The 13366-nt window shown below is 34.4% G+C and overlaps 1 protein-coding gene across 1 annotated transcript; it reads left to right on the forward strand.

The window, feature by feature from the left end:
• The first annotated feature begins 9700 nt into the window (after nt 1-9700).
• Nucleotides 9701-12591, forward strand: LOC100725500 (olfactory receptor 6C70). The gene is made up of 2 exons (XM_003475982.3): nt 9701-10603; nt 12574-12591. The coding sequence occupies exons 1-2, from the start codon at nt 9701-9703 to the stop codon at nt 12589-12591; spliced, it is 921 nt and encodes a 306-aa protein (XP_003476030.3).
• Nucleotides 12592-13366: the final 775 nt, after the last annotated feature.

Here is a 13366-nt window from a genome sequence, read left to right on the forward strand (position 1 = left end):
GGGTCTCCCCCACCCAGTCAGCAATTGGAGACAGGGTTCTAAACATCTCTTAGGAGGATGACCATATGCAATATAGCAAATAAGGGGGATTTCCTTCTATGCTCTGTTTGATGACAAAGGTTATGACTGTTATGTTTTGTAATGATTGTTGTGCTCTATTCATTATTCTCCTTCAATTGGTTTTACAATGTTCTGCTATTGGTTTGATTTCACTACACCTAATTGACTGGACAACTATTGTGAAGATAATGAAATATACTATGGTACCTACTACTACTATCCCAATATCTTGCTTTGAAGTTCTGTACCAGTGTCACTACATTGTCTAGATTGGCTTTGTTTTATCTTATTCTGTTGTATTTTTAATATGTTCTAAATAAAATTTTTAAAAAGAGGGAAATTTGAGTATAAACTTAAGTTGACATTGATTTTTCCTTTGATACAATGTTAACAATAGCTTGGTTTTTTAAACCAAGAGTAATTTTATTACAATTTAATACCTCTGGGGAGTAGCATTGAAGATGGCAGCTTGCTAGGTATCTGGGTGGAGATCCTCTCTGGGAAAAATAGCTCAGATGCTGGAATTTGACCACAGGGAGAGGGCCAGATGAGTGGAGAGCTACTCTCACAAATCCAGAAGGAAACTGAAGGAAAAAGAAAATTAGGAAGAGGAAGGAAAAACGTGAGTGGAGGGCTGGAGCCTGACGCACTCACTGAGACTGGTCCTGTGCTGTGCTGGGAGTGCTGTGAAGCTGGGCACAGCCCAACTTCATGCTGAAGCCACAGCCACTGATAATGGGAATTGGTGATGAAGCCACAGCCACTGATAATGGGAATTGGTGAGTCCTGGGCCTTTGGTGGAAGGACGCAGTACAGCGTGCAGTGGAGCCAAGGTGGAGAGCTGCAATAGTTGCAGTGAGTGCTGGTTGGGTCCTAATGTGGGTGTCGCTGGCTGGAAGATATCTTGGAGTGGGCCAGAGCCTGGTGCTGTGGTGGTATCAGTCAGCCACCCCTGGCCCAGAAAGGACTGGTGGGATCTGCTTGGGCTGAGGCACACTCCAATAGCCAGGGATGAAACTGTCCCAAACCTGTGACGTCCCCCACAGCAACCTCTGACTGGTTCAGAGGTGAGGAGCTAGCATGCATCATTCCTGTGTGCAATTCAGATAACAGCAAATTGGAGAGGGCAGCAAAACCCCAGTCATCATGCTTTGGAAACACAGTAAGCAATACAAAGCAGGCCAGAGACCTCCATAACACACCTGTCTGAAAGAAACCAGAAACATGACAAGAGATAGAAATAAGAAAAAACCTCCAGCCACTGACCCTAGGAAAATAAATACAGAAGAGAAACAGTGCATCAATTATACAATATTAGCCACAACATCAGCGGACATAAATAAATACCTTCATGGTCTCATAGATGAACTTAAAACTGAAATTCTAATCCAAGTGAGGCAAGATACAAAAAGATTAATTAAAGAAATGCTAAGCCCCTCCCAAGAAAACAGAGATGGAAGAATAGAGGAACTCAGAAAAGGAAGAGAAACCTTTGGTGAAGAATATAAACAAAATCTAGAATACCAGGAGATTACCAGAATACCAAGAGATTACCAGGAACTAAAACCTCCACTGAAAGCTGGCAAAATTCCTTGACAGAAACTAAAGCTAGCCTTTTGAAACTTGAAGAGAGTTTATAATGTGTGATTGTGAAAGAAAAGATCTCTTAAAAATAACAAGGAACAAGGAAGAAACAATTCAAAGGCTAGAAGATGACAAGAGGATCTATAATTGAAGAATAAAAAATGTAAGTAAAGAAGCAGGAGTAACCACAAATGAATTACAAAGACTATTCACAGAAATAATTAAGGAAAACTTCCCAAGCATAGGAAAAAGAAATGATATCCAGATAAATGAGGTATACAGAACTCCAACCAACTACAACCAAAATAGATCTACACCCAGACATATAATAACCAAGAACCCAGAAATCCACCACAAGAACAGTATATTAAAAGTGGCCAGAGGAAAAAAAGTAGATCACCTACAAAGGAAAAATCATCAAAATAATGACAGACTTATCAACACAAACTATCAAATCAAGAAGAGCCTGGGGGAAAATAGTCCAAGCCCTGAAAGAAAATAACCTCCAACCCAGACTGATGTACCCTGAAAAACTTTCTCTCAAAATTAATGGAGAAATAAGATGTTTCCAAAACAAGGAGGAACCATGGGAGTTCATCGCAACCAATCCAACCCTACAAAAATACTTAAGGATATTCTAAAGAGAGAGAAAAAAATACCAGGATTCCAGCAACAGTGGCAGAGAAGTCTCAATGAATGGGGCAGACAGTGGAATGAAGGAGAAAAGTGGACAAATAGTATAGGATAGCAGAGATGAGGCAGAGAAGGTAGGCTATAATCTTTAATATAGATAGCCCTGATACACTAACAAAAAGAAACACAGGCAGAGTAGATTAGGAGGCAGGATCCATTGAGATGCTCTGAATAGGAAATATGCTCAACCTGAAGGAGGTTTAATAAAGTGAAAGTCAAAGATGAAAAAATGATGCTCTATATGACAGGGAACCAGAGAGAAATAGAAACAACTCATCCAGCAGCCGCAGATAGGTTGGAAAATTATGACACTTTTGTGCAGTGTAGAACAACAAAGCTGGAAGGAAAACCTTGTGGCTTAACTAAGTAAAGGAGTACAGCTCAAGATCAAGCTCAGGGGTAAAAAGGTTCAGCAACACTCAGATAGATAACAGGTTGACCCCCTCATCTAAAAACTAAAGGAGCTAGTGGGACCCAAAATATACAAAGCATCCTGAGAAGGGGAAAGGTGAGGAATTACCTTAAAAAGGAAGGCAGAGGACATTGTTAATAGTGTATCAAGATTTAAAAGCTACAGTAGTCTTATTGCTCTGTTTAGTTTAATTTTATTTTGTTCTGGTCTGTCTACTCATACTAAATTTGAGGGCACAGACAGCTATCCCAAAAATAGCAGGCTATACCATGGTAACTATCCTTAATTTCCTATTAACTTAAACTGAAGCCCTGTATTACTTACATTGTCTTACTGTGACATCTTATTTGAAGCTGGTTTGTTAGACCACTGTTTTGCCTTGGCTGGTTTTATTCAAATTTAGTGTGCTTGATAGTATCAAGTCTAAGAGTAGAGGCAACTACTCTGAAAATGACAAGATGTAATAAGACACCCGTTCTGGTTTGATTATTAACTGCTTTTGAAGTCCTACAATGTCTCCAAAGTTGTGTTTTTATTAAAATAGCTATGTAATGCTATGTTCAATTGTATTATGCTTGATGATGTGGACAATTCTATTGAAATAACAAAAGAAAGCATAGTAACTACTGTAGATCACCTAATATTGTGGTTTTATATATCTTTTTCATTTCATGTTTTTTCAGGAATTTTTTTGTTGTCTTTTTATGATTTGCTTTTCCCTATAATACAGAAAGGATAGATATACATGTAGAGATTCACACATGGGGAGAATTTCTAAACTGTTTACAGGGACAGATTGTATAATGCATGATGTAATGAACAGATACTCTGAAGAAGAAGAAACACTAAGAAACTCAGTACTAATTCTGTAGCATTATGATATACAATTTAGCAATCCTATTATTCCCTGTTCAGGGTGATATTAGTCTAGTCTATTATGTCCAATTTCAGCATACGTAAAGATAAGGACAGCTACTACAAAGAGAATGAAAGCCATTATGGTAGTCATCATTGACTTCCCCAATGTCAGGCCTTGAAGACCTAAAAAGCTTCCATCATCGTGTTATGATCTGATTAGTTCTATAATGTTCAATATGTATTCACTGTGTGTGAAGATAAGGACAACTATTTTGAAGAAAACTAGAGACAATAAGATAAACAGTGAAGATCTCCAGTGGACTTGCTTTGAAATCTGTGTTTCTTAAAATTGTTTCCTTATGATCTGTTTTGTTCTGTTTTGTTATGTTTAATCTTACCCTTTTTAAAATAAATAATAAATAAATAAATAAAATTTAATACCTCTCTATAAGAGAACTTTATTTTAGCACTATTTCTATATCTGCACTCACCATATATAGTCACTGTAAAAGATACACTCAATTTATACACTCAACATTTTGGAATAGGGTATCTGCTATGGCTTGTGTTTAGATGTCTCCCCAAAGACTTATGCAGTGAGAGATGGAGCTTTTAAAAAGGTGGCTGGATTTAAAAATGTGTGATTGATTCATGGTACAGTGCTTAAGTGTGTGTGATTACTAAATCAAGCCACTGATTGATTGGGTACCACCTAAATGGCAGCCTAAATGAAATATAAGGGACAGAAAGAGGTTTGTCTTGTTCCTTGTTATCTTGCTTTTGTTGTCTTCTGCTTGCTATGAACTGGTTCTCTTCTATGATGCTCCTCTACTAAATCACCCTACCTTGGAGCCAGTTGATTATGGACTGAAACCTCTACAAATTGTGAGCTAATAAACCTTTCCCCCCTTTATCTTTAGATGTCATGTATTTTTGTCTCAGCAATGAGCAAAGTAATTAACTCAGTGTATAAAATATACTGGAATATTTCTTACAGAGATATATATTATGTGTGTCCTCATAGCAAAATATTATTACCTAAATAGGTAAAATTATTTTAAAAATTTCTTCTTATTTTTAAATATTCCAAATGTATTTTATTTGAATAAAGGACACCATAACATTTAGCCTATGCTATATAATAGAGAGTTCAGTTAATTGCTTTTTGAAAAAGGTAAATTTTACACTCTTCTAAGGATGTTTTCTCTTTATAAATTTCTTTATTCTCATTACCAAGTCATTTTACTTTGGAAATAGTTATCATTTATTATGTATTTCTATGGACCTAAACAGAGAGGACTAATTCTAGGGACCTAAATCAGTTTTACCTACCAATAAAGTATTTACTTTAACCTTATAATGTATAACTTTTTTGTATAATTGTACTTTCTATGGATTTCAGGAAAGCATTGTATAATGGGACAGTCAGTATCCTTTTATAATTTTAATTTTAGTGAAAAAAATTCTTAATCGATTGATTATTAATGCCTGGTCACTTGGACTTGTTCTACATAGAAATCTTGATATTGTTTTAATTCTGGAAACCATATGAGATGATAAATATAAATTGACACTCTCTAAGATATTCTTTTGGTCCTATATAATGTCTATAAGTTCATAAAAAGGATACAATTGAGCCAAGCGTGGTGGTGCACACCTTCAACCACAGCACTCGGGAGTCTGAGGCAGGAGGATCATTGCAAGTTTGAGACCAGTCTGCGCTACAAAATGAACTCAAATCTAGCCTGAACTGCATAGCAAGACCCTGTCTCAAAACAAATTATTAAACATTTGGAACATCATTGTATGATTTAACTTAGATCTAATTTATTTGCAGGCAATTAATAATTTTATAGTATCATATGACAAAATTACGGTTGTTCATATGAAATTGAGCCAAAAAATATTTTGAATCATGTTTTAATACTATGAAATGTACAAGCACATGCAATAACTATAAGTATTTAGGCATTATGATAGAAATAATCATTAGAGAAAAAAGACAATTTTTAACAACTATAACATATTTTCACATACAAGCACACAGACATACATGCACACACATACCCACCTCTCTCGTATTTTTCTCTTAATTTTTTGTTTTTGCTTTTGTTTTTTTTGATACCAGGATCAAACACACAACCTAGTGCTTGCCAGGCAAGCACTTATGCTGCTGAGCTAACTCCCTGGCCCCTTTCTCTCAGTTTTTATGTACTTATGTGCCAGTCAGTCACACTGTATTGTGTACAGCATAGTATTGTACATTTAGACTAAATTATATGTTGCCTTGTTTTACATGTAATATTCTATGTCCAAGATTTACTCATCTTGCATATATAACTACAGTTTAAATACTTTATTTGCAGTAATATGATATTTCAAGTGAACATATATGGTTTATTTATTTTTCATTTTTATACTTTTATATTTGTCTTTCAAGTTATGTTGGGCATAGTTTTTTGGACATAGTTACTTGGGTGTGGCATGCAATCACTTTATATAGTGGAATTGTTTATTCTTAGAAGATATTGCATTTTTAATTAGCTTTGTAAATGCTTTCAATTTATTGAAGTTAGGACATAGGTTTTAACAACATTTAGTTTTGCGGGTTTTTTTATTTTATTTTAAAGAGATTAAGACAAAAGAGGACAGCACAAAGCAGATCAGAACCGAGCAATGTAAGCAACACAGCACTTCACAAGAAGACAACCAGACATTAACAGTAGCTATCACAATATCTCTTTCTTTGTAATATTTGAGCATACCTTCACATACAATAATACCAAACATAACAAAATAGTATAAAACCATTCAAGAGAATGAAAGTATTACAGGGCATTCAGAACCAAATAACAGAAAATGAACAATGGCTACATATTATCTCATTTCCCATAAAAAATTGTTTACACTATCACACATATTAAAATCCAATAAGACACAACATGAAAGAACCCATGGAAATAGAAGGACAAAAGCATGGTAGGACTTCAAAGCAAGATGATATTAAAGAAGCAATGGCTGCCATAATGTCTTGTTTTCTTCAAAATAGATGTTCATACCATCACACATAATAAAATCAAACAAAACAGAATAAAATGATTCCAACTAATGAATGAAAGCATTATAAGACTTTAGAGCAATATAATGGGGAATCATGATTACCATAAAATCTTATGTACTCTCATTACACTAGGGAGACTATACAGAATATATACATGTGAGTTTGATTTATTTTGTTTATGAGTATGGTCTCAAGTTGCATCTATTTATTTATAAATATCTCAGCATTTAGTTTTTTAATATTTTTGTAGTTTCCAGTTAATAGTTGAGTATTTTTTCAGAAAAACATTCTGTTTCTTAATATCTCATTTCATTCTCATAAAAAATGCTGTCTCTGTCTCTGTCTGTCTCTCTCTCTCTCTCTCTCTCTCTCTCTCTCTCTCTCTCTCTCCCTCAACTAGGATTGAATCAGGGTCTCTCATGTGCCAAGGTAGCACTGTACCACTGAACTATGCCTCAAGTTCATTTTTAATTCTGTAGTTTGAAATGGTCTAAATTATTCAAGCAGACCACAATTTGCAATCCTCTTTCCTCAACATTCAGAATAGTCTCTGGGATTATAGGCATTCCACAACATGTCCAGAATTAATTTTTCTAATTTAAAAACATTTTTTATTTTCTCATATCTTTTTGTTTTGTTTTGTTTTGTTTTGTCTTTTTCATCTTTATTGGTACCAGGGATCGAACTCACGACCGCCTGCTTGCAAGGCAGGTGTTTATGCCGCTGAGCTAAACCCCCAGCCCCATTTTCTCATATCTAATACTGTCTTTTTACAAAAAAATATGCTTTTCATGTTTTGTCAAGATTATCAGAGGTTTGAATTTTATTGATTTTTTCCAAGTAATGCATCCTTTAAATTATGCTGTGTTTTTCTTTTGAAGGGAGGGATTCATTTTCGTTGAAACAGGATCTTGCTCTGCAGTCTAAGATGATCATGAACTCAAGGCAATTATTCTGCCTCAGTCCCTTCAGTGCTAGGATTATAGGTATGCATCAACATGCCCAGCTGAAATACATTAGGACTTTAACATTAAAATATAAAATTTTAATATATTATCTAAAATTACAATCATCACAGTTTCAAATCAGATTCTTCCACCTTTTTAATCTGTGAATGATTCTGAGTTTTCTAGAAACTGGAAGCAAGCTTGCAGTACTTTAATAACATACACATCATTTAATTTACAATTTTACACTAGAATTTGGAGTATAAATGTTAGATGAATACTAATTCAAGTAATTAATTCTTTAATTTTGAAAATATGTAAGCAAAGTTATTAAAAAAAAATAATAACTATGTTTTGGTAACATCAGTTTTTTTCCTAGCTGTTTTCAACAAATATGCTACAAACACAATTTCCTACTGTATTCCTTCCAGGTGTCCTTCACTCCATCCTAATAGTGAACTGGAACTCAACCACGTCCCTTTTCAAACTGACAGTTTAAAAAACATTCTGTCCTGTTGAATACTGCAATTTGATGAACAAGAGGTATGTCTTCTTATGAAACTATGATTTTTAAGAAAATTACATAATTTATTTCATAATTAAAATGAAAATGTTTCTATTACCCAGAGACCCAGACTTGTCTCAGCAGACTTCTATAATTGGGGGCCCATGGCACGCCCGTAGCTATGTATAACTTGACAGACACAAACTGAATGACACTCTCTGTGGACATAGACTGGTCTGTTCACTGGGTATGAAGCAGTCATTAGACACTGATATCCTCTGTATACACCTCATTTGATTTTTGTAACTGAGATAAAAACTTTTTTAGACATGAAAAACTAAAATGAGGAAATTAATTTTCCCAAGACTGTGTAAACAGAAGTAAGCAATAAATAAAAGTTCTGCAAAATCTCTGACTTTAATTCTAAACCCTTAGGGCTGCTATTTGATTTACGATATTTAGTTTAACTTTGAAAAATGTATCCTTAATCAATAAAAGGGCTGCTCAAATTTTAATCTTTTAGTGTTAAATCCATTTTATAATTCTGATCAGACTCCCACTCTTGCTATACTTCTGCTTTATTATTCACTCTGTTTTCCTCTTTGGTTCTCTAGAAACCAATGATTACAACCATAAAGCCCTGTCAGAATGAGATTACTTCCTCCAAGTCGGTACATATTTCATAATATTTCATAATAGTTTCTTATGGTTGCACACCAGAATTTGGACAACGAAATAAATTAGATGAATACTAATCTGAGTTTCACCCAAATGTATGAGTGATTGTTGTATGAAGCAGCATGATAAGAAACCACTTTTTTTTTCTTTTTACTCTCAGAGTATTTACATGTGGAAAACAGATTTACACTCTAAGTACCCATAACTGCATAGAGATGGTGAGGATATGCAGTATATGTTCTGTTTTCATTTTTCCTTTTGATTTTCATTACATTTAGCAAAATATTGAACTCACAATGTTATGTTTTATTTTGCTTTATAAACATGGCTATATATTATTTTCCATTTTCTTAGATTCAAGTAGTACTTATTTATTGTGACATGTACACATTTTCAAGTATCTATGTCTTCAACAGGAGTTTATAAAGAAGTTGTAAAAAGTAATAGTTGGGCTCTTGGAATTTTGATTCATTTGAAATTTAAAAGTTTAGAACCTAACTTTAGGTTTTAATTCATTGTTCTGGCATGTTTATTTTGGATGAAATTAATCTTAAAATTAATAATTTTGTATCCTGGTACAAGAATGTTATTTAACTTATTTATCAATTGGATACACTTTAATTATTTATGAATAACCAGTAAGCTGAACAGAAAGGGTGAAGACAGTCCACTGGTATAGGATTTCAATCAATTTCCAAGAGCAAGTCCACTTCCACAGAACTTTTAAACTTTAGTGAAGTTTCTGTTATAGGATTGTATATCATAACTCTTACATTTTTGGAGAATTGTATCTTAAGTGGGTATGATGGGAGTGTGTATCTTTTCTTAGATATACACCTACTCATGTGATTTAGCTTTATGCATTTTTATTTCTAGAATTTCATTGAAATGACAAAAGAGAAATGAAGAACCATACAAGAGAGATACAGTTTATCCTTCTGGGATTGACAGATAATTCTCAGCTACAAATTGTAATTTTCTTATTTCTACTTCTAAATTACATATTAAGTGTGATAGGGAACTTCACCATCATTGCCCTCACCCTGCTGGATTCCCATCTCAAGACCGCAATGTATTTCTTCCTCCGTAATTTCTCCTTACTTGAAATTTCATTCACAACTGCTTGCATTCCCAGATTCCTCATTGTCATGATAACCAGGGAAAAGACAATTTCTTATAATGGTTGTGTATCTCAGTTGTTTTTTTACATATTCTTGGGAGCTACAGAGTTTTTTCTTTTGGCTGCCATGTCCTATGACCGCTATGTTGCCATCTGCAAACCTTTGCATTATACATCCATCATGAGCAACAAAGTTTGCCATCAGCTTGTCCTGAGTTCATGGGTAACTGGATTCCTGGTTATTTTCCCTCCACTGATACTGGGTCTCAACTTGGATTTCTGTGCTTCAAATGTTATTGATCATTTCATTTGTGATGTTTCTCCTGTCCTACAACTTTCTTGCACGGACACACAATTACTAGAATCCATTGCTTTCTTCTTAGCTGTGATGACAATCATTGTCACATTTTTATTAGTAATTCTTTCTTACTCTCACATCATCAAGACAATTCTAAAATTCCCTTCAGCTCAGCAAAAGAAAAAGGCTTTTTCCACATGTTCTTCCCACATGATTGTTGTTTCTATCACTTATGGTAGCTGCATATTTATCTACATAAAACCGTCAGCAAAGGAAAGAGTTACTTTAAGCAAAGGAATAGCCGTGCTCAACACTTCAGTTGCCCCTTTGTTGAACCCATTCATTTATACTCTGAGGAATCAGCAAGTCAAACAAGCCTTCAAAGCAGTATTTACAAAGACATTTTCTGCCTCAGAATGGCAACACCATGTATGAAAATAGTTAACATAAAAGCATAAAAAGAACTTTGAACAAAAACTAACTTGCCTCTTCTGGTTTAAGAATGGATAACTTATATTTAAATGTGCACGTTAGCTTGCCCAGTATTAGAAACTATTTGTTTTGCCTATTTTGACTTAACTCTTTGGGTCTTTTTGTGTGCTTTACTTTGTAAGATATTTAAAATTCAAGAATGATTTTTGTCTACCTATGCTATTCTAAAATGAACGAAAGGTTTGGCTTTATTATAGAACAGAAATTATTGGAAAGCTGTATAAAGAAATGTACTTGGTTTTTAAAGTCATGCTCTTAAAGATGATTATAATTTTGACATTATTAAATGTGTTTAAAATGTTCCAAGAAAGCTTACACTTTAAAAGTAATGCAAAGAAATATTTAATTAAAAAATTTTTGCTATGTTGTCAGCATAGTAAGAAAAGATAATCTTCTTATATAACCATATATATTTGTGTAACAATAGTATAAAGATTTCTGTTGGGCATTTTAAAAACTACAGTAAGAATGAAATATGATTTAGTAAACAGTTCATTCCATACACAAACTTTTTCAAGAATATACATCTAAGGACTTCCAGGGAAATGGTCCAGCGGTGAGCAGCAGAGAGAGAACCTCTCCAAGTTCTGGTGTCCAGACCCTGTAGTGAAGCAACATGAGGAAAAGGAGAGAGGTGGGTCTCATGGACACAGGAAGGATCTGAACTGAGACTTGAAGCCCATGGAGAGAGATAATTAAGGAATTCAGAAAAAATAAAAACACCAGGGCAGCAGATCTGCTGGACAGAGAGAACCGGTAAGGAAGCAATGCAGCCTCTTCCCAGACGTGCACCAACAGAAGTCCAGCTGTGTGAGAAACAGCAAAGAGGAAATATGGCTTCCACTCCTTGTGCACTAGCCAACGTCCTGATGACTGCTGGGAAGCCACAAAGAAGGAATGAAGACCCTGCTCTCCGCATGCCAACAGAGGCCAAGCCAGCCGACAGGGAGAGCCAGCAAGGAAGCAGTGTGGCCCCTATCCTCAAGCGCCAATGGAGGCCCTAGCGTTGGGGAGAAGTGGTGAAGAAGCCAGGGAGCCTCACTGTGCATGAATGTGGGTCCCGCCAGCCACGCAGAGGAAGCAAGGAAGCCGAGCAGCCTCCCTGTAATGGAAGAGGCCCTGTCAGCCGGAGAGAAACAGCAAAAAAGCCCCCTCTGCCTCCAGCCCCGAAAACTGTAAGCAACCAGGTGTGGCAGAGACTAGAATGATAATAACTGAAGTAAGTGAAAGACGGAAGTAACCTGACATTTGTGTTGTCTGATTCACTTCGCAGGCCTGGGGCCAGTAGTCTGAGTACCTGTTTATAGGATAACAATATGCAATATAGAAATGATTGTGGGTTTACTACCGTCCTGTTATTAATTCTGTTTTGTTTCATTTTACTGTTCTGTTTTACTCGTTTAAAATAAAAAAGAATATACATCTAAGTATCATATCTCCTAAATATTTCAACTAATATATCACACAATTAGAGGTATACAATGAATTATAGTTCATTTCACATAATCATGTTTTTAATTCTATGCAAATTTCTTACTATGAATTACATTAAATATCAATGTTGGAAAATGTACACAACTTTAAAGATAAATTATATTTTATTTTGTCCAGAGTAGATGGATATAATTCTCACTCTCTTAAAAACACCACAATCTATAATCATCCTGATGCATATATGATTATACACTAATTGATTTATAATATGATGATAATTTATTAGCACAAAATTATCTTTCATATGTGCCAGTGATACTAGTTGTTGTGTAAAACTGTATAAAGCATTTTCATAGTTTATTCAAAGTGTCTATTGATTTTAATGATAATAACAAAGAAACAAAAAGAAATCAAATAAAATTTATTGATAGATTATTAATCAACTCTGATTTTCACAATAAATTTCAAGAAAATAAGGAATATTAGATGTTTGTAAAGTTTAAAAGATAATTTTTTACATTTCAAGAAAATGACATAACTTTCAGAAAGTAGAGTTTGTTTCCTTTGAATTTAGGCAAAAGTGAGTGATGCTCCAACCAGGACAGTATGACACAAAAGATGACCAGGAGCCCCTGTTTTTAGAAACACTTACCTGTAGAACCCAACCATCATGCTGAAAAAAAAAATCTCAAGTTGGTTCAAAAAAGAGGCCATATGGAAAGCTGTATACGGAAAAATCTTGAGTCCCTAAGGTACCCTACAAATCAGGCTTGTGAGTGAAAGGAACCGAAGAAGATTCTAACACTTAGCTTTCAAAGAAAACTTGAACATTTTTTACTTATTACACTTGAAGAAGAATAGTAGATCAACAAAGAAAGGGCATCTTTCATTAAACAGGCACATTTGATTTCTTCATAAAATTATAATGTGAGAAATTTAAATGGTATGTTTTTCACTTATAGACTTTTAATACTTTCACAAATGTGCTGTATAGTACTTGGCCCAGACTTCTGCATCAATCTTCTTTAGTATATTGAACAATTAATACATTAAGTGATAGTAATTTATCAAAAACAATAACAGATTTTTAAATTACATTTATTGGTACAATTTATGTATGTGTAAAACTCTCATCCATCATAGGGAATTTGTACCTGAAATCTTATATCTTAGTTCCCTTTTTTCCACATTGCCTTCCCCTCTCTTCAGCCCTCTTTCTTTCTT

The sequence above is a fragment of the Cavia porcellus genome, unplaced genomic scaffold (assembly GCF_034190915.1).
Source record: "Cavia porcellus strain 051 isolate PalLab524CR breed Dunkin Hartley unplaced genomic scaffold, mCavPor4.1 scaffold_8, whole genome shotgun sequence".
NCBI lineage: Eukaryota > Metazoa > Chordata > Mammalia > Rodentia > Caviidae > Cavia > Cavia porcellus.

Excerpts from the sequence above, each read along its gene's own strand:
- LOC100725500 (XM_003475982.3), top strand. The coding sequence starts at position 9,701 with ATGAAGAACCATACAAGAGAGATACAGTTTATCCTTCTGGGATTGACA.